The sequence below is a fragment of the Microtus oregoni genome, unplaced genomic scaffold, assembly GCF_018167655.1.
Source record: "Microtus oregoni isolate MIOR12 unplaced genomic scaffold, Mior012 000022F_ref0000154, whole genome shotgun sequence".
Classification (NCBI taxonomy): domain Eukaryota; kingdom Metazoa; phylum Chordata; class Mammalia; order Rodentia; family Cricetidae; genus Microtus; species Microtus oregoni.
Window position 1 is genome coordinate 7,259,901 of NW_024543081.1, and position 21,894 is coordinate 7,281,794.

Consider the following 21,894-nt stretch of genomic DNA (forward strand, 5'->3'; position numbering starts at 1 on the left):
GGCTATTCCCAGAACCAGGAGCACGTGTGACCCATCTCATGTCTTGTGACCCTGGGGAGGAAGGTTCCACATAGAGAAAGGCTACCTGCTTTTTCAGAATTCAATTCAGAAGCCAGTGTGTGGAGAGTAGCCCAGCGGCCTCCCTCCACTTGGTTTCCTGAGCCTCCGGAGCCTCAGGCTCACCTGAATGCCATCTAGCAGCTTGCTCATGCACCAGTAGGTGTCAGCCTCAATGTTGCGAAGCACCTCTGCAGGCACACTGGAGACATCGACCTCATCCACGTCCTCCTGGTCTGTACAGAACAAGCATGGAAGATACAAGAAACAATCAACCATGTGAAATAAACAAACAAGAGACAGCAACCATACGCATGCACGCCAGCCTCCCTCCACCACGCTTTTCATCACGTTGAATAAATGGTTCATGAGCCTCACACCTCATCACTTAATGGTTCTCAATTTTAATACCTAATTAGTTGCAGATAATTAATATTCTGAATCCACTCTGATTAATTAGCATAATTAATATATTATAAATTATTACTGCTCAGACATCTCATATTCTAAAAAGAGAAAACCCACCATACATTGCTAAGCCCTAACAGATCTGAAAGTTTCTCAAACAGAGTTTTAAAAACTCTGCTACTAACAAATTTACATATTCATTCAGTAATAATTCCTCTAGACTACTGTTTCTGAGGTAGAGCTTTCCAAATCGCTCTAGGTAAAAACTTCTGTGCTAGCGTCTAATACCCCAGGCAGAGGCCCAGATGAGCTTCAAAGAAGACAACGGTGCTCAGAAATCATTTCCTTCTGAAAGCAGAGAAGACAGACGCCTAATTGAAATGTTTCATCAGATATTTGAGCAAACTCATTTTAGACCCTTAGAAGGACAATCACCCAGGAAAATGCACATAAACATTTTAAAAATTGACCATCCACTTATCATTTTATTTTCATTTTATTTGCAAACACATGTGCATCTTTATAAAGAAAATGTTCTTTAAGAAAGAAGCATTTTAGCCCAGACACATTTAGAAAGTTTAAGCAAAGTCCAGCAATGCTAGCAAAACTGCTAACAATTATCAAGAATTCATCCTTTTCCCATCCCCCTCTGTGCTTCAGACAGACGCACTCAGGTAACCTGACACCACTCTGCTCCCACTGTCGGGGTCTCTAACAGTCTGTGGCATGCAAACAGCAGTGCAGAAGAGGTAAAGAGACTGGAACTCAGGAAGTCCTCAGTCACACCCCACAACAGACTGGGGTCAAGTCTGCAGTCTCCCTATTATCCTCAGCCATCACTTCAGACCATCTTCACAACTGCTCCCACAAAGGACCTGGGCCCCAGCCCACCAGCCTCCTGACCATCCTTAGTGACTTCCTCAGCAGCATCTGCATGGCTCCTGGCACATATAAGGATGGGAACACCACCTTCCTGGTTCTTTGTGTTCAACAGAGACCAGAAAGGTAATGGAGAAAGGAGTTGTCACATCAGGGTCTCTGAGTAGATTATAAGCAGGCACTTTGTGCTGACTTACAGAGTCTGGAGATGGTAACAGGCCTACACACAACCAGCAGGAGCCAGTTCTTTGGTCATGTACATCAGTGACCACCAGTTCCCAGCTCACCTGCAGTGATACTGGGTCTGTAAGACACCTATGCAGAAATGGTGCTAGTGCCCCCAGTTCTTTCCATGGCACTGCTTAGGTTTACGGCTTTTTTTTTTAAATTGTGACATAATTCATACCATGAAATCTACTTTCTAAATGTGTAAATAAAGGACCTTCGCCACATTTATATACTGCAAGCACATGCCGTTCTGTGTAAAGAGCCTGTGAGATCACCTCCATGAACTCCAGAGCATTTTCCTTACCCCCGTAAGAATCCCTGTACCCTTCAGGAGTCATCCCCTTTCTGCCCTCTTCCCAGTTCTTGGCAGCACCCACCAAATTCCTGTCTGCAGCCGTGCCTATTCTGGATGCTGTGTAGAGAGGAGCCAACTCCTTGTGGCCTTGCCTAGAATCTTTCACTGGTATGTCTTCTGGATACCTGCATGTGGAGACTGTGCAGGACTTCTTTTTTGTATGTGGCTGAGCAAGCAGGGGTGACTCTCTCAGTTATGGGGCGCTGGAAGTAACAGGTGGCTGGGTTGATGGTATTCTATATGGGAACTATTGCTTCAGCCCCAGCCCTGGGCACAGAGCTAAGTAGGAAAGGCATGTCCCCCAAAAAGTTAATTCATTAAAGGTTAACACATATTCAGGGGTCAGAACAGCCCAGGTGACAGAAAGAACAAGGGTCAGTGACTGCTGAGACGCTAAATGAAGGATGCTGTCACTCCTGTCATGCTGGATCCAAACGAGACTTGTCAACTTTCCCCTTCCCTTGGATACAGGTCAGATTGACAGGCAAAGCTGTAGCACCTCACCTGACCCTCCTGAGTTGCCTTGTGATGGCCACACTCTCTGGCAGCTCTGCTCCCTACTGGCCTGCAGCAATACAAGAATCCTCCTCTATGGCCTGCCCTCAGAAGTCCAATTCTTGAAAATGTCTGATCTGGGAACCCTGCAGGCCCAGGAGGCCAGCACTTGATGTGGACAGACCCTCCGATACAGTCCCTCTGTGATTCTGCAAGAGTCTCTCAGGCTGCAGAGGCAGAGGGTATTACCTCTCTCAGGTGACAGATGTTCTCACTGCAAGGCAGCAATGGGGGAACCCCACAGGCCTACCTCACATCCAGCCCAGCCCCACTGCTTCCCTTTCCACTGAGCTAAACCAGCCCCACTGCTTCCCTTTCAGCTGAGCTAAACGGGAAAAGTCAAGAATGCAGATGTGGTGTGAACCGCCTTCTCCTGCTCCCAGGGAAAATGGCTTCAGCAGAACTGATTCCCATCCTATTTTCCAGTTTTGGGGCATTGAATCAATAATCACAGTCCGAGGACATCTTCTAAAATGTTTTCCATTGACAAATTGTTTGTCAAGGGCCTTCCAAGAACAAGGACATCTCCTTGGGCATAATAAGAGGGAAACAGTGAGAAGAGCCCTCTCAGACTGCGCGTTCACAGAAGCAACTGAGTTAGCACAGCCTGGGCCTACATGAAATGGGCTCTGCATGGGGCAGGCAGAGGCCTTAATATTTCTTAGTCTGTTTAGCCAGCTTATTATTTTATCCAAGGAAATGTCAGCAGCCTATTCTGGGCGTCATTTCTCATAGCAGGTCATTTGTTACTCGTCAATGTAATGAAGTAATGGCATTTAACTCCAAGAAGCCCTCTGCCGATTTGTCTTCTAAACGCCAAGAGAATCAGACTTGCCCTCACTGTTAGAATAAGATGAATACTCTGAACCCCATGGCAGTCACACACACTGTAGATAGACAAGGATGGAGACACAGGCACTTTGGAAGATCCAGGCTGTGGGTACAGATTCAGAACCCAGTGCAGACTGCCAAGACCAAGAAAACAGGATGATGACCATCCCAGGAGACATGGCCTGGGAAGCACCATAGGTAAGACCAGCTGACCTGAGTCCCTTTCCATCTACTCGGAGCTAATATGCTGACCTAGTGACTCTAAGAAGCAGGCAGAGGACAAACACAGGGTGGATCAGTTCTCTCAGTCAAGACATCTAGCTCCAGAAGTCACTCTCTCCACAGAGTGTGCTGCCACAGGGAAGGAAAACAAAAGGTCATGCTGGAGGAAACTGGAGTGGGGGCCAGCAGGGAAGCCCCATGGATGGGGGCTGTGTGGACTATCAGGAGAATGTCCAGAGCTAGGAAGCCTGAACTGATGCGGAAGAGTTTAGCTCTCCAACCAGCAAACACCCCAGTTGCAGCCATCCTACCCATGTGGAGATGTCACCATCATATCAGTGGGAAAATACATTTCAGTTACGGTGACAGGTAAGAAAAGACAAGTAACCCTAGGGTTCTAAGGAAGAAACATATTTCAGAAGGAAACACTATCGACACAAAGGTAAAGACGGGGTAGGAAAGCTGACCTGGACAGTTACCAGCTGGAGGGCAGAGCCCAAGTGAAAATGCACTAGCCAGATGTTGGCCCAGCACAGGGCCAAGGCTGTCCTTAGAGCTGTTTAGAAGCAGATGGCTGTGGTGGAAGGTAGATGATGCACAGTGCACCCCTGGACTCAGACAGGGAGGTTAAACACAACCTTAGCCCAGGGCTGGACCCAGGAACCCATGACAGGGCTGAGCACTGTAGGGACTCTCCGAGGTGCCTCAGAACTAATGAATTATTAAGTGTTTTTCATCTGAAATCTGACAGGAATCCAGTTCTTGCTCTTCTACTTAATTATAAACTAGAATGGAAACACGCAAGTACGACCCTGCTCTGGGGTGTGCCACTCTTCTCCCCACAATCTCAGCACCTTATCCACGCAGGACCCAGACTCTGAGCCCTATACCTTGGGAACAAAGACCCCTCCAAAGTCGAGCAGTTAACGAGGCACACAAGTTACCTCAGGGAACCTGAAGGAAGCAGAGAAGTGTCTGGTCAGCCAGGACAAAGTTCTGTGGTTCCAAGAGGACACCGAGGGAACAGTATGTCAGAAAGAAGCACGGACATTAGATTCAGGGTGACATAACTCCTTAGATCATGGGGAAAGCTTTGGGGATGAGTTAAATGAGCTGCTTTGAAAACGCTATGTTACTAGGTACAAAGTCAATCTGAAAACAACCTCATGTTGTCAACAACTCCATTTACCCTGCAGGCATCACCAGGAGGCCCACAGCTCACAGGGCACACAACAAGCTGGGCCCCTCTTCCTCCTCTGCAGAAGGGTCCAGGGTAGAATGACAGACAAAGGCTCATAAGTAATAAAAGAAGTGATGCCGCTGGAGCCGTAAGAACAGCGCATCCTTCCCGGCTGCCAAGGGCAACGTGACAGGGATGTGTGCAGGACACCTGTGGCCTGAATGATTAGGTGAAGAAAGCTGCTGGCATTCAGTGGGCAGGGACAGTGCTATAAGGGGGAACAGCACTGGAGGAAAACCCTAACCATCCCCAAGTCTGCATGGAAGTGTGGGTAGACAGCTGCAGAGGAGGGAAATTGGTGGGAAGTGGTGGGTAGTGACGAGGTGGACAGACAGAAGGAACAATCAAGGACAGGAGGCAAGCACACAGGTATTTAAATGCTACTTTGCAGTATCCAAAAGCTATGTTAGAAAAGCAAAGATCAGAATTTTCCATCCATCTTCCCACACCCAGTAACAAAGAGGAGCAGGGGGAAAGACAGGCTCAAAATGGAGAACAGTCCAGTGATGAGGGCTGCCTGCCTAGGATGGCGGACCAACAGTAACAACATGTGCCAACTGCTGGTCACTGAGTCTTGATTCTGAGTTTGTGCTGGAGCCTGTTTGCACACACTCAACCCATCTAATGGGAAAGCGCCTACGAGGGCACAGACCAGGACCTGCAGGGAAGTGACACTCAGGACAGGGATGAGGAAGGGTCAGAGCCTGACATGAATCCTGGGCGCTCCCTCCAAATTTCTCCTGCCTCTTTGACATACCGTGGCCTCTAGCTGGGCACTGAGTGGAGGAGATCTGACAAGCACTGACTGAACCCACTTAAACAGCTACAACTTAAAATATAGGACTTAGTGACTAGAAACTGTTGGTAAAACATTCAGCACATGGGTTGTCACTCAGGCAAAAAAACTAAGGTCATGACATCACCCCAAGTTAGGGTCTCCTGGGCGAGTAGGCCTCCCTTTCTTCACAGGGCTCCACTGACTCCAGGAACAACGTCAGGATTTGGAATGTCAGGGCAGCTGAGCACCTGAACTTTACCTGGTAAAATGAAGCAGTGACTGGAGCTAGGCTCTCCTCATATCAACTCGGGTGACAGAGGGTAGTGACTGGAAAAGGGGAAAATGATTCCAGTTTATATGTCTCCCCTTGTCAAAGGATCCTTCAACACTGGTACAGATGTCTGGTATGCCAGGATGTAGGTAAAGAGCCAGCACCTGGCAGAGAGCGAGCTCCTGGAGGCAGGAAGGAGGGAGAAGCTGTTGTCATGACGACACTAATCACCTATGCTGCACAAACCCTGCAATAAACCTCTTCACATAATTAGGAGCTTAACTGGTAATCAAAAATATTCTGTTCTTTATAAGCAAGCTGGAATTGCTCTATGGATCTAATCTTCACATTTCCCAACTCGGGAGTTTTAAATTTGAAACCCTGACACTTCGGTGATGGAGATTTTACCACTTAATTACGTAGATTCGGGTTCTGTCGCGAAGAAAGGGTCTTGCTTTGGTTAAGGGTAGTGCCACCACTCCACACTATAAATTCACAAAGCTCTGGTTCAGCAAAAACAACTAACACTGTGATCAAATTGGTTCTGCAGTGAGAATGTTCAATTCTAATATAAATAATGCTCAATTCAAGATTGGAGAATAAACCACAGCCACAGTTCCCACTCTACTCCACAGCTGAAAACTTCAGCCACCACCCGTGGGGCCATAGGACAAGCCTATGGTTAGAGGGCAGGCTGTGAACAACAAGAACCACAAGACAAGGGTGAGGTGGGTGAGCCAGCCCATATCCACGACTGTTCAGTGACCTGGAAGAGAGTTCCAGGTGATGAGAATCAGCACCCCTTCCCAAGGCAACACAATTCTGTTCCCATCTCCCCCCACATGCCCTGCAGAGGCCAGAACAATCTCACAAAATGGACAAGCAGGAAACCAAGACACAGCAAGTGGGAGAATCTGTGATACAGAATGCTGAGGAGGATGTACGCACTAAGCACACAGAGAAAGGCACCTCCTGGGCCTGTCATGTCATTTTTGTTCTTTAAAAACAAAACTTTTTAAAGCACTCTTTTAATCTGCCTAGACTTAGCTTCATACCACCACAAGAGTGGGCATTTTTGTTTATAGGGAAACTATTTGCAAAGCAGTAACTGGTTCTATCGTAAGCTTGAAGCACCAGCAAGAATCTGGGTTAGGAAGGAAGAGACAAGAGAAGCCTTAATGTCTAAAAGAAGAGTGGCACACTGCTCCTTCACTATCCTCTGGACTGAGCAGTTATTGGCTGCTCACTATAGGGATGCTAGCCAATAAAGAAGCTGGAAGGAGGAAGCAGGTAAGACAGAGACAGAGTGAGGATCCCTTGCTTATCCAGAGTGTATGCCTGCCCACAGTAAGCTCATGGTGCTAGGGAAGGTGATATTGAGGTGGGTGAGGGCTGCGACTTGGAGTATCCTGACACTAGGCTCTGAGCTGACCCGTGTAGATCCCTGTCATCAGAGAGACATGGTGTAAGATAGGCCAGAGAAAGATACAGTGCTCCTAAAGTGGGCAAAGGAGGGGCAGCGCCCACTGCAGCACAGACGAGCACAGCCCACTACAGCCAGCAGTTATGCAGGGGAACAGGTCAATTCCACAGTCACAATCCCCACTACAAAGGACAGAATAGATGCAGTGGTCCCACACCGCACAAGCCAGAAGCACTGTCTCCCATCTCTGTTTTTACCTTCTTGCCACTGACCCTCGACACAGAAGAATACATCAAGGCCTATGTCTCTAGCACCTAGAGCAGTACTGAGCACCAAGCAGAAGCTCATTAAATGCATGACAAGGGATTGAACAGACTTCCTTCAAAGAGCTTGTGGTCTAGGAGGAATGGATAATTACAAACATAATGAGAAAAACTATTCCTTGGAGAATAAGAACTAAGCGCCAGCCCAGCTCCTCAGCTCCAGAAACATTCAGGCTATTACTGAACTGAAGGCAGCGTATGAAAACTCTAATTTGTGTATGCCGATGACAGCACAAACAACACTACAATAAAAAGTAACTTACTCAAACCAAAGGAAGCAAACATGCTTCCCAGCATGCCTCTAAGTCGCCAGAGCCACCTCCTGAAGAAGGCTCAGTTCTCTCAGGAGATGGAGAGCAATTTCACTATTTTGAAACCCTCACAAAGCTGCGATTGTTAAAGCTGAGGTTGCTTTTGAAAATTATAGGTGTGGCTTCTTAGGAAAGCAAGGTACTTGTGTGTCCCTGGAAGACCCTAACTGTCCCAGTGGAGGAGGCTTTCAACCTCCCACCCTGCTCTCCCTGCCACACACCATAGGACAGCAGAAAATCCATGGACCTCATGGGTCATTAGGCCACAATGTGTGCAAGAGAGCAGACTCCGCACTCCATCACCTCACAGGATGCCTGACTGCACATGGCTTTAAGAGATTTGGGTCCCTAGTTATTCCTTAATGAGGAAAGGTAGCTAGGACTTCCAGCTAAGACCTTCTTTCTGATGCTGTATTCCAATTAGGAGACTGCACCGGCACCCAGCTCTCAGCAGTGGGAACCTACAGAGAATGAACCCACTAAGAATACAAACTGATCATAAATTAGTCTATTAAACTGACTTATCTCTTTATCTAATTAACTCAAAATAACCTACGATAGATAATCAGGTCATCATGTCAGCCAGCAAAACAGCTCTGGTTCAGATGGCGAGTAAAGTAGCAGCGCGACTGAAGGACCAAAGAAGGCGGGTCCCTGATCAGAGCAACCCTGAGTCCTGAATCCTTGGTCAGTTAACACCAAGGAGGTTTGGTTCATTCCACACCAGGGAGTCTTCCACTGGAAGAAAAGTCTCCTCAGTGGGTTGTTTAGGGGCCTTGCTTGTTTCATTCCATACGAACAAGAACGTGGCGCAGGCTTTGGAGAAGCTGTGCAGCTTACCACACACACACCCTCAGGGGCAGGTCAGAAAGGCAGCCGGATAAACAGAGCTACTGTATCATGTAAAAACTCGTAAGTGGTTGTAAGAGGGAAAGTCCAACAAATTTATTACGGGCCAATGGCTCATAACAATAATCTACAAAGAGTTATTTCTCAGTAAGAAATACATGGCAGCAGGCCACCTGAGAATAAAGAAAACACCCTGAAACAACCATGCAGCAAAGAACTCAGCTAAAGCCATAAAGCAAAACCAACTGATCCATAAGATGTACCGCTCACCCACACTGGGATGTTCATTTCAGCTAAAACGGAGCCTGCCCAATCCAGGAATGAGAAGCTGACTTTCAGAACCTACAAGGACAGCTCCAGACATATTCCTAAGCCCTACAAAGACAAGAAAGGAGAGTTTGTCGGGGAGAGGTTAACAAAATCCACTAAGGTCTCTGGGAGAGAGTCTCAGAGCACAGGTTAGCAAGAGGCTTCACAGTATCATCAACCATGGTGGAAAAATCAAGGCAGCAGGGGCTGCAGCAGCTGGTCACACCACCTCCAGTCAGAAGAGCACAGTGAGTGCGTGGTGCTCGGCTCCTTTTCTCCACTCATATGTGGTTCAGAATTCCCTGCCAGAGAATGGTGCCAGCCTCAATGGGCAGTTCTTCCTGCCTCAGTTAACATGATCAAGATAATTCTTCCCAGGCACTCCCAGAGGTCCATCTCCCAGGTGACTCTAGATTCTGTCGAATTGAAAAGTAACACTGATCATCACAAGCACTAGCATGCAAGAGCCTGCAGGGCAGGTCCAAGTTCTTGATGCAGTAAAATGACTAGGCACTTTTTGAACACTCAACCACAGAAGAAATGAGTAACTCAAAATACTACATACAAGGGGAAATTCGCCAAAAGTCTATCACCTAAAGTACAACCATCTCAGAAGCTGCTGCACAATCCTTCAAGGAGTTAATCTCAGTTGCTCAGTCACACACATCCTTTCTTTGGGAAGTAGACATCAGATCACCTATCTTACCATTTTTTTTTTAAGTTTTATGTGTATGTATGGGTGCCTGCATGTATACATGCACTGAATGAGTGCTTGGGGTGCTGGCAACCAAACCCAGGTTCTCTGTGATAACGGCAAATGCTTTAAACACCGAGCCAACTCTCTGGCCCTACATCCCACTATTAGAAAGAATGTCCCATTAGGCAACTTTTCTACACAATGTGAAGCACATTGAGAAGGATTTCCTAAAATCCTAAAATCTCAACCCACCCAGTCCCACAGCCACTTTTAAAATATCAACTCAGAGGCTTAATATTAATTACAAACTGTTTGAACCATTAGCTCAGGCTTATTATTAACTAGCTCTTACAACTAAAATTAACTCATTTCTATTCATCTATATTTTACCATGAGGCTCATGGCTTGTTACCTCACATCTTCCTTCTCCTGTGGCTGCTTCCTGGCATCTCTCAGACTCTGCCTTCTTTTTCCATGTATCTCTGCTTGGATTTTCTGTCTTGCTCAACTCTGCATGGTTATTGGCCAAATCAGCTTCTTTATTAGCCAATGGTAATAAAATATATTCACAGCAAACAGAAAGACATCCCACATCACAATCACCTCAACCACAGGTGGCAGGTAGAAGGCATGCTGAGGAAGGACATGCTGAGGGTCCTGACACAGACTGGAAGGGGCATGCTCAGATTTACAGGAAGCTAGCAGGGAGTGAAAGAGACTACCTTGAAGACTGCTCCTCAACCATGATACCATCCCTTCATCCCTTTACACAGGTAGATAAAATATCAGCATTAATAAGTGGATCTGCATATTTGTATTTTCCACCGCCAGAGGCTCCCCCAGCCAGGTTTTGCATCTGTGTCTCATTTGAGCAGTGTTCTCCTGTCACACCACACTGGCCCAGCTCAGCACCTCGAAGGGCTCAGGAATGCTGTATCAACACACAAGGATGATATTGTCCTACCAGCCTCTTTCACAAAGTAATCCATCACAATCCACAATCACAATACTGTTTGACATACAACCTCCACAGTCACCTCTGTCACTTAGATGGACACTAGTGGCCATGCATGGTGATGCCCAACAGAAATTCCAGTACTTGAGGCTGGGCTGGAAGGATCAAGAGTTTGAGGTCATCCTGGACAACATAGTGATTTTTAGTCTGGCCTAGGCTACATGACAAGACATTATTTTAAAAAGAAAAGGAAGAGGAGAAAGACGGAAGGAGAGAAGAATCAATAGTATTTACCTTACCTCCCAACCCTGAATACCCACAATGAGTCCTTAGAAGGCCTGCTACTAACACACACCAGAACTTGGTATCTCAATTTCCTGGGGCGAGCACAAAGCCACTGAGAGAGGAACTATGGAGAATGTGGTCTTTATCAACCCAATTACGTAGAGTTTTCTTCCTCCTCATTGTGTTTGTGTTGAGATCACGAAATGCAGAATTTGGGGTGTGGGCCTGGAAAACCTCAAACCACACAGAAATTAGGACATATGACTGAGTCAGGAGCCTGAATACTGAAGCCTCTTGTGCTTGTTCCAGGTGAATATCAGCTCTAAGGATGACTCATTCAATGTCATGTGGGTGGCCATGGCAAGGAACCTCAGTGTCATTCCACGGTGGAAATTCACAATGAATCTAGGGCACAATTTTAGGAGATATTGGAAATATCCTTAACATTCATTTTTAGTTGGTTTTTAAAACCAAGATGGTCATAAATTAGTATAATGAATATCTGTGTTTATTCAAAAGCAGTTAAGAAATGAGGGTCAACACTTAAGTTACCTAAGACAAAAGGTGAACTATCAGAATGAATGCAAGTTATCTAAAAGCCAAGAGTGAAGACCCCACAGCCTCAGGTAAACCCAGACTCCAAATTTAAGGGGCTCCTGGACTTGAGACTTCACAGTATCATTGCAGCAATCAGTATTTAACTCCTGAGCACCTTGGTCTTTGGGTTTTCATTGAGGGATGTCCAATCTGTAACATCTGTAAAAAGACTGCAAACTCTTAAGCACTGACATCTAAACCTCTGACTCCAGAATTTCGGACAGGCAATGCTCAGCTTGCATCTGTATTCTCCAGGAGGGTTTTATGAAAGACTCTTTGTGACAAGAAGCCTGGCCAAAGGCTTTCATTTCTTATCTTTAAGAAAATATGTTCCCTTAAAAGTTGAGTGGAAATCTTTTTGTTCTGTGCTGTGCTCAGGTGGTGTTGACAAGCTGGATGGCCTGGACCTGTCCACTTTAGGTCAGTTTGAGGGTCTTTGAGTCAAGCATCAAAAGGATGCAAAGGATAAAGCAATTTCTAAATTGGGTCCGACACCGTGACTCACTCTAAGATTTGACAGCAATACACAGCATGTCGGCACCAGAATTCAAACAGACTCAGAGCCTCCTCTGTTGGAGGCAGGAAAAGATACTTCCTTAAATTGGAGGGACAGCGTGGACTTGTGGCCTTTCCCTGATTCATCATTAGTAGGCAATCCCTCTGTGTGATTCTCAATCTCCCAGGAGCTTGAGCCAAGAGCAAGCCTGTATCTTTGTACAATCCCCCAGTACAAGAAATCAGAATCATGTTTTAGGCAGAAGTCAACAGGAGCCTGCTGATGAAAATGGAGGCAGCTTTCAGGGATACTGGGGAAAGGAATGCTGAGAAGACCAAACAAAACAGGTCAGATCAAAGGGCTAAGGAGCCACAAAGCATCAAAAGGAAACAGACAACAAGCATTCCAGGCTGACACTCAAAGGAACAGTGAATACAAACTATGACAAAGAAAAACTCCTACTACCAGGAGTGAACTGGTCGTGCCATACTGCTAGGAAGGGTAGCAGACTCTTCCCTGGTTCCTTGGCTGCTCTGAGCAAAGGCCTGTCAGGAAAGCAGCTAGACAGATACCGCTACACCGGCACCAGCCTTTCTAAACACACGTGAAACACCTTAGAGAAACTGCACAGCAACTGCAGCTGTTTGCTGCTGAAGCACAGCCAAATGTTTCAACTGCTTGCACCATATTCCCTGCCAATTAGGGAGTCAAACCTCTTCTCTACACATACACATGCTGTTCAGAAGATAGAGCGTGCTTTTAGCTGCTACTCGTTTGTATCTCCTACTTCATAACATCAGTACTTATTTCTCAAGCCATTCTTGAGCCACATATCTTCCCCACCAACCTAAGAAGTTATTCATCAGGAAAACCAGCACTGGCATGAAAGCCAGGGCAAGGAGAGCCAGCAGCAAGGCTACCAGATGTAAATTTTAGGTAAACCAAAATTAATAAACCACTTCAATAATAAATCAAAAAATCATAATTGGTATTTTAATTTTTTATACATAATAGACCACGTAACACTAGACTGAATATTATATTACCACCACATAATTACACCACAACATGCTATACAGCCCATCCTCAACACTGTTATTAGACTCATAAAATATGCTTCCAGAATGAGAAAAAATAGCTGTCAAGAACTGCATCTTATTATTCAACTATTAAACTTTCTTAATCATCAATCAGTTTAATTGCTCCTGACATGGGTTATAAATAACAATTTGTGGTTCAATAAAATACTACCAAGGGTAACCCCTTCACTCCCAAAGCTGCTCAAAATTTCTCCTAAGATATTCAGAAATGATCTTATCTGGGATTCAATCATTTCCATTTCACCTGAATTTAGCATTTTGAGACATTTTTCTAATTTATACAAAATCTGTGATGACACGGTTATATAAATTACATAGCATTATCTCCCATTAGATCCCAATGGGCAGACACCCACTTCACTGTAGAAAATATTAGTGCTTAACAGTGTTCAGGGCTAGTGATTGTCCACGCTCCAATTCAGTCAATGAGGTCCTGAGCTCCTGCTTGCCACCCACTGCCACCCACTGCCACCCACAGCAGTAGCTGCAGCAGACACAGGCAACCAAGGACCTCAATTTTGAGGAAAAGATGACAATCAAAACAAGCACTAGGAAAACGGCAGAGCAGAGGCAGAGTATGGTCAAACCAGAACTGGTGTCTCTGGTGTCCAGAGACATGGTATCAGGGAGGCAGAGCTAAGGAGCTGGTCCAAAGGTAGAGGACAGAGGGGAAACTGTAGAGGCACAGACTCGGGACCTGAGCCTGAGGTGCAAGGGACTAGAGACAACAAGGGTCTTTGCTATCTCAGCCTACTGAGTGGATACAGCAATCAGAGAAGAGCACAAGCCTCTCTCCTGACCTCAGGGTACGTGACCTGTGTCTTTAGGAACTGGCCAGGAGCCAGCTAATGCAGGGAGGGAGGCGCAGGTGGAGGTTGGACTAGAAGCGTAACAAACACCAGGTCTCTTCCCTGAACACCAGCATCCCTGGCCAAGAGTGATGGAGAGATATCCATGGGTCCAGAAAAATACAACTGACATATGTGGCTTAGCTTCTGAAGGTCACAAAGCATCTATAAAGTACTTGTGGGCTTCTACACACACAGCACTCTGGAGCAGAGGACAGAGAAAGAACCCCGAGAGAACCAATTCCAGACAGTGGGAGACTCGCAAACAGTCGAACAAGGAGTCAGAGGCAACAGTGAAGAAGAGGACTGCAGAGGAGGCCAGGAGAACTCACTGACCTGCAGCCAGAAGGAGAAAGTTTTCAAAGACAAAGAGACAGGCAATAAACAGAAGGGCAAATGGTCAAAAGTGAGCTCAGAAAGAGCTCACTCACAGAGCATACAGGGCCACACCTGTCCTATAGAAACATCCCTGCCTTGGCCATGTGCCTCATCTTGTTCTCAGGAATAATGAACCGCCTCCTCTAGCTGACTCCTACCCTTACCACAACTGCTCAGTGAGTAGAACTGTCTGTCCTGTGCCTGTGGCAGAGTATGCTTTCACCAGATAATCATGACTGGAGACAAAATCAAAAGACAGACATTGCCTGCACCATAGAGCTGTGCATTTGAACCTTCTGCTTCAAGCAGCTTAAACTTCATTGGTTATAAATCATGTTTATGAATTTTGTATGGATCTGAAGGGAAAAAAGCCATCCGTCACTGCTGAGATGCTTGTCCACTTCCTGCCTCACTGTAGCTGGATGGCTGGCACAAGGACTTGTCTCTAATGATGCATTATCACCAAATCAAACTCCAAGGCATGGAAGGCGGTGGCACCCCACCTGGAATGAAAGACAGCCTTGTCAATGCAGACTTCCAATCTGCCCTTCAGCACCACTGGACTGGCTGTATATTTTCAATACTCAGTGCCCTAGGCAAAACTGCACAGCCTTCATTACTCTTTGGAAATACATAATACATGAATCATGCAACCAATAGCAAAGGCCCAAAGTTAGACCATGTAGCTCAACCTCAGAAATGCACTGGTATAGAGACTTTTCTTCCACAGTGGTTCTATATTTCATGGGCAAACTGGTACATTATTGCTGCAATAATGATTTAAATATAAATACCATCAAAGCTGTAATTACAATGGACATAACTTTATTTCAAAGACTTCCCAGCACTCACACTCTCAGTCATTAACTTCCCTGAGCAGAGAAGCTGCTGGCACTGTCTGTGTTCTGCAGAGGTTGAGTCCGCAGGAGACCCAAAGGCAGATAGACACATAAAGGCTAGGAAACTGTGGGTGGCTTTTCCCCACAAATACACACAGGTGCATCCATGCACACATGGATACAGATGCAGACTTCCCCCATGTCTCTACAATGCCATGCCTGTATCTTACAGGGAGCACAAAAACATGGGTTCTCTAATGAAGACCAATGATGTCTCTTTGCAGCCTGGGTGAGCACCACCGCTTCTGTTGTTCTGGTTCTCTGGTTTACACACATGAGCATATAGAAAGCACAAGGATCATAAAAGGCCTACCCTTCTCCTTCCTTTCCTCCTCTTCAGGAGTATGACCCCCATTTATCATTCATCTCTTCACGAAAAGGTTTGCAACTATATTAATCCACTTGCTACCATCACCCTTCTCTGTGGGTCCTCAGAACTCCCTGACATCATTGTATCCAAGCTAGAAATGACGACCAGCCAGCCTGAACATAGGCAACTAACTAGCTCTGACCTTGGGCTGTTGGCAACAAGATGCAGAAATCCTAGCAGGCACCATTCTCTGCTGACAAGGGAGTCCTGTCCTATGGAGGCCCAGCCCATGGGAAACCAAAGGGATTGGGTCTTACACTCAGAGCTCCAATCATATGCTAACAAGAGTCTTTACTGTTGAGTACCCAAGAGTTCATGAAGCAACTACCACTGTCTGCTAGCAAAGCCGTGCTCTGGGGCAGAACTAGCAAAGGGAGAAAGAGAGAGGGTCACATCTTGTCACTTTAACAGCTGAAGTGAAAACCTGGACTGGTTGAGCAGAAATGAGTGCTTGTTTCTTGTTCGCCTAAACTGTCTCATTTGATGGCATGCAGGCTGTTTTGTACTCAGTTTGTTCTGTCAATCTCTCTTGTTCATCTCTAATGCTGCAGCCCTCTGTCCTTGTGGACCTCCAAAGGCATGTTTCCTAGACAACACAGCACAGCTCAGAACACCTCATTTATGCAAGTGTACAAAGAGCATCCTTCTCTCATTCACAGCTGGCATTAAAAGACACGTTTATCAGGTGCGAGCAGGATTCTAAAAGCCCTGGCAATTTTTCTGCATCTCTCTGGAGAAGAAAGAACTCAACAAACAGGTCCCCCAAGTGAGCAACACAAAGCAAGGGGGCAGCAGGTTCTCCCAAAAGGACTGCCAACTGCCAAGCAGATGAGCATAGCGGGGGCAGGCGACTCTCCCATCTCTTGAACACAACCCTGCCAAGGAAGGGAAGAATCACAACAGCCAGGGCCAGAAAACCAGGATGTACAACAGACAGACAGACAGATACACAGATGGACAGGAGATGGTGAAGGGCAGGCAATGGCTTCCACAAGCCAAAAAGCACTGCAACTTAAATCACAACAGTGAGGACAGCCGTGCCCCACAGTGCTTCTGCGGGACTGCACCTCTCGGTCCTATCTGCAGGATTCCAAGTTTCTTCACTGCAGAAAATTCTATGACAATTCAAAATCAGTTACAACAGCCGGGCAATGGTGGCGCACGCCTTTAATCCCAGCACTCGGGAGGCAGAGGCAGGCGGATCTCTGTGAGTTCGAGACCAGCCTGGTCTACAGAGCTAGTTCCAGGACAGGCTCCAAAGCCACAGAGAAACCCTGTCTCGAAAAACCAAAAAACAAACAAACAAAAAAATATCAGTTACAACAGACGGAAAAGCCTAAGTAGAAAATTGAAAAGTTTATTAAAATAACAGTATGCTACCAGTGCTGGTGGCTTCACCTTGGGAAAGCCAAAATGGGAGAACAGAACTACCAAGAGTTCAAGGCCAGCTTGAACTAAGTAGCAAGTTCCAAGTCAGTCCAAGCTACCTTATGAGACCCTCTCTTAAAAAAAAAAAAAAAGAGAAAAGAAAGGAAAAAAATGTGCATTTAAAATTAAAAGTTCCTAAATGAATTATAAAATTATCAAACATAACTGATATGTAAAAATAATAAAACATAAAACATACTCAATATTATTGGTCACCAAACATACAAAGTAAAACAACTAAATAGCACTTTGTATCTACTAAGATAGCTAAAATGAAAAAAATAACAAAAGCTGACAAGAAAATCATGTCACCAAAAGGACTGTAAAAGGGTTTGGTTAAAAACAGAATTCCCATGTGACCAGTTATTCCACTCCAAGAATTGAAATTGCATCTGTGCAAAAATGGCATGAATGCTCCCAGTTGCCAAAGGTGAAAACAGCCTGCCCACTGAGGAATGGCTGCGGAGTTCTCTTCACAGAAAGGAGTGCAGGTATGTGCTGCCCAGGGATGCATGAAAGCAGCCAATCAGACAAGGTCACACAATGAAAGACAAACGTCACAGAGAAGTGACGAGAGATGAGAGGTTGCCAGGAGCTGGGAAAAGGGCCCAGACGGGGCAAGATGGCCTTTGGGGAGGTAAAGTAAGACAGTGATGATGGCAGAAAGAGGATGGGACTATGTCCCTGAAGGAACGGTGGTTCATCTCTTCAGTCAGCATCCCTGGTGTTCCACCCTGGACATCTAGCAACACCGTGGCCTTCATAGCTGAACATTGAAAGCACCACCTAAAAAACCACTTTTCTCCCAGGCTCGGTTTCTAAATTCTGCTCCTACAGAGATGACCACACTACAAAGCCACGCCTCGTCGGAAGGAAACGCAGAGCTGTCTCCTGACCCAGCTAAGGAGTGCCAACAGACTCCAGCCCAGCCCAGCACCTCGTGGCTTCCAATGGAAGATGGGGTTCATTAATTACTGGGAGATGGGTACCACAGGAAGGCTGGGAGCAGCAGCCAGAAGTGAAGCATGTGGTTCCCCCCAGAAAACATCTCTCCCCTCCTAATTACATTAATTGCAATTAGCTCTCTCCTCCTTCACAATTCTCCCACTCTGACACCTGCACAGGCCTGTGGCTTCTGTTCAGCACCATCTTAGCTGCCAGTGGTCCTCAAGCTCATTTCCAGGAAGTCTCAGCAGGGAAGTGCTTCTGCTTTGCAGCCATAAGTATGCGCGCACCTTGGCACGCCTTCTCTATTTTCACTAGCAGCCCCACACCTAGTCTTCAGAGCAAATTAATATCTCTCATCCTCGGCCTGAAATAAAGTTACTGATGATAGACAGACACTTCATTTTTTCCCCATAATTCATTCACCCTGAAGGAAAAGTTTCATAAGTAATTAAATTGATTTTCCTTCCTATTTGGGACACAGATCTATTAGGAACAGCAAAGTAATGGAAAGCCTGTTTTTCCATGAGAATCCCTTTGGGAGACTGGCAATCTGCGTGTTCCAGCAAGAGGCGCGTCCTGGGATGCAGCTGAGGGAGCCTCAGCAGACGGGGAGCCAAGCGCACATCGTCTCTCTTCCTAATTGACATGTGCTGTATACATTACATTCAGGAGGGGTTCACAGGCACTTTCTGGATCTAGAAAGGCTCTTAAATATTAATGCAGTCTGAATCCATCTTGAATACTGTTCAATTCTTATTACTGAAGCAAAACCTCAAACATCTGACAACACTGGCATAGCTAAGCAGCTATGAACGTGTGACAGAAGTAGCCACTTCTAATTACCCACAGGAGACTCACTGAGCCTTCCCTGGAGAAACAGATGGCCATGGCTAAGGTTGGGCCTTTGGGGGTGAGGAAGATGCCCTCATAAAGCAAAGCTCTTCACTCGCAGACAGACATGCCTTCCTCATCCACCACTCAGAATGAGAAACTACTCAAAACAAAAATAAGACAGAAAACAAGACGGCTCCATTACTGCTGCCTGAAGGTGAGCAGCACGCAGGTACCTGCTAGGTCCTGTCAGATTCCCTAAACACAAGGGGAGAAAGAAGAACTAAGACATACTTATGGCCTCAACTGGAAAAAAGGGTGCAATACACCCCAAACATGTCCCTGAACTTCACAGGCATCAATTTCCCTGCTGTGATACAGGATTGGCTTTTAAGATTAAAAAGAATATATGTAAAATGTGGGATACAGAACCTGTCACAACAGAAAGGTGTGTCTGTGGTGCATGGTGAGTGTAAGACCTTCTTTTTCTTCCTACAGTGAGCAGCACAGGGGTTTGCATCCAGGATTTGTACACTCACTGGCCTAGTTTACTTTCAATGCTATGATAAAACACTGACCAAAAGCAACTTGGGAGGAAAGACTTTAATCCAGCTTACAGGTTATAGTCCAACATTGATGGAAACCAAGGCAGGAACCTGGAGGCAGGAACTGAAGCAAAGACCATGGAAGAACACTGCTTATTGGTTTGTACCCCTGGCTTGGCTCAGCTACCTTTCTTACAAGGTCTAGGTCCACCTGCCCAGGGTAGCACATCCACAGTGGGCTGGGCTCTTTCCCACACCAATCAATCAAGAAGTGCCCCACAGACCAATCTGATGGAGGCAATTGATGTTCCCTCTTCCCAGGAAAGTCTAGACTTATGTCAAGTTGACAAAACTAACCAGGGCATTCATTTACCACAACACCTATTTCCAAATTTGAAAATCAGCTGACAATCGGCACAGCCCATACCTGCTCCACACTTAAATGTTACAAGTCTATTGGGGCCCCACTGGCTGCTCTGAAAAGCCATCTTTGCATTGTTCCTGGTGCTGCTCGGTGCTCGCTGCAGCCGCCTTCGCCTTCGCCCGCCCGCCGCCTCCTCCTCCTCCTCCTCCTCCTCCTCCTCCTCCTCCTCCTGCTCCTCCGCGGAGGACTCCGGCAGCTCTCTCGCCAGAGTCCTCGAACTCGATTCGTCTCGCCCTCGCTGCAGCGGATCACCGGCATGCCCCACCATGTCAGACTCGGCCATGGACACCAGCTCTGAGATCACCACCAAGGACTTGAAGGAGAAGAAGGAAGTTGTGGAGGAGGCAGAGAATGGAAGAGACGCACCTGCCAATGGCAATGCTCAGAATGAGGAAAATGGGGAGCAGGAGGCCGACAATGAGGTAGATGAAGAAGAGGAAGAAGGTGGGGAGGAAGAGGAGGAGGAGGAAGAAGGTGACGGTGAGGAAGAGGATGGAGATGAAGATGAGGAAGCTGAGGCTCCTACGGGCAGCAGGTAGCTGAAGACGATGAGGATGATGATGTTGACACCAAGAAGCAGAAGACTAACGAGGATGACAGCAAAGGAAAAGCTAAACTGAGGCCGCCGTGATCTGTTCACCCTCCACTTCCCGTCTCAGAATGGTCACCTTCGAGTAGAGGAGCAGGCCCCGCCCGCCCACAGCGGGCAGTGCCACCCACAGATGACATGCGCTCTTCATCAACCCACCAAAACCACAACATGAATTTGCAACAGGGGAGGAAAAAAACCAAAACTTCCAAGGCCCTGCTTTTTTTCTTAAAAATACTTTAAAAGGAAAATTTGTTTGTATTTTTTATTTACATTTTATATTTTTGTACATATTGTTAGGGGTCAGCCATTTTTGATGATGACGGGTGACCAGACCAGCCTTCAGAGCGTTCTCTGTCCTACTTCTGACCTTACTTGTGGTGTGACCATGTTCATTATAATCTCAAAGGAGAAAAAAAACCTTGTAAAAAAAAAAAAAACGACAACAAAAAAACAATCTTATTCCGAGCATTCCAGTAACTTTTTTTGTGTATGTACCTAGCTGTACTATAAGTAGTTGGTTTGTATGAGATGGTTAAAAAGGCCAAAGATAAAAGGTTTCTTTTTTTTCTTCCTTTTTTTTGTCTATGAAGTTGCTGTTTATTTTTTTTGGCCTGTTTGATGTATGTGTGAAACAATGTCCAACAATAAACCAGAATTTTATTTTGCTAAGTTGTTCTAAAAAAAAAAAAAAAAACAAGTCTATTGGGAAAGCCTGCCTATGCCCCATCGCCAGGACCAAGCACTCTGAGCTGTAAGACTACCTGAGAGACATCTCCCGGGAATTCGGGAAAATGAACCAAGCCCTCTGCTACTCACTGTCCTAGAGAACCATGGCCCTCCATATTAATGAGACCCACATTTAAGGATTCTTAAAACTGCAGCTCAAAATCTGTGCCTGCACAGAACAGGCACAGCCATTTTCATGTCATTATTCCCTGATCAATGCAGGAAAACAACTGTTTACATACATTAACATGCAGGGTATGATGAGTCATCTAGAGACTGTTTAAAGTATACGGGAGGAGGTGAAGGCTGCATGCAAATACTATGCATACATATACAGATGCGAGCATCTGCAGATTGCACTGTCCACAGGGGTCCAGGAGCCAATCTCCATGGATGCAGAGGGACTGAAATTGCTCAGCAACCATCCTGACTAAACCTGAACCATCTCAGAATTGCAAATCCTGATGACATATTCCAAATTCAGTGTGGACACTCCCTACCTACATAGGGTTCCTCATTCACTCAACTGCTGAGATGGAATCATAACTCCAAAATGGCAAATGTGTCTTTGATGGAGATAGGGCTTTGTTTTTTAGATTTCCATTGTCTAAGTGTACTACTTTTTAAATATTTTTGATGGCTTATGACTTTGCAGATAATGCCCATCTCCTTTTCTCTATAATGTACAAGATTTTCACCTTTAGATTTATGAACAGATGTGAGCAATGGACATTTT

At 45.9% G+C, this 21,894-nt stretch overlaps 2 protein-coding genes across 2 annotated transcripts in view; one reads left to right on the plus strand and one right to left on the minus strand.

Annotated features, from left to right (window-relative positions):
• Positions 1-21,894, minus strand: part of Tbc1d22a (TBC1 domain family member 22A) — a 300,861-nt gene that overhangs the window by 149,125 nt on the left and 129,842 nt on the right. Inside the window, exon 9 of the mRNA XM_041672324.1 lies at positions 184-293. Coding sequence (XP_041528258.1) covers positions 184-293 — 110 coding nt within the window. The remainder of the gene's footprint in view (positions 1-183; positions 294-21,894) is intronic.
• LOC121461314 (prothymosin alpha-like) lies at positions 20,107-20,432 on the plus strand. Its single transcript, XM_041672325.1, has one exon. It carries the CDS (start codon positions 20,107-20,109, stop codon positions 20,377-20,379), a length of 273 nt encoding a protein of 90 aa, XP_041528259.1. The 3' UTR covers positions 20,380-20,432.

What these genes read in the sequence shown, in the direction of transcription:
- LOC121461314 (XM_041672325.1), top strand. Translation starts at nt 20,107, where the DNA reads ATGTCAGACTCGGCCATGGACACCAGCTCTGAGATCACCACCAAGGAC.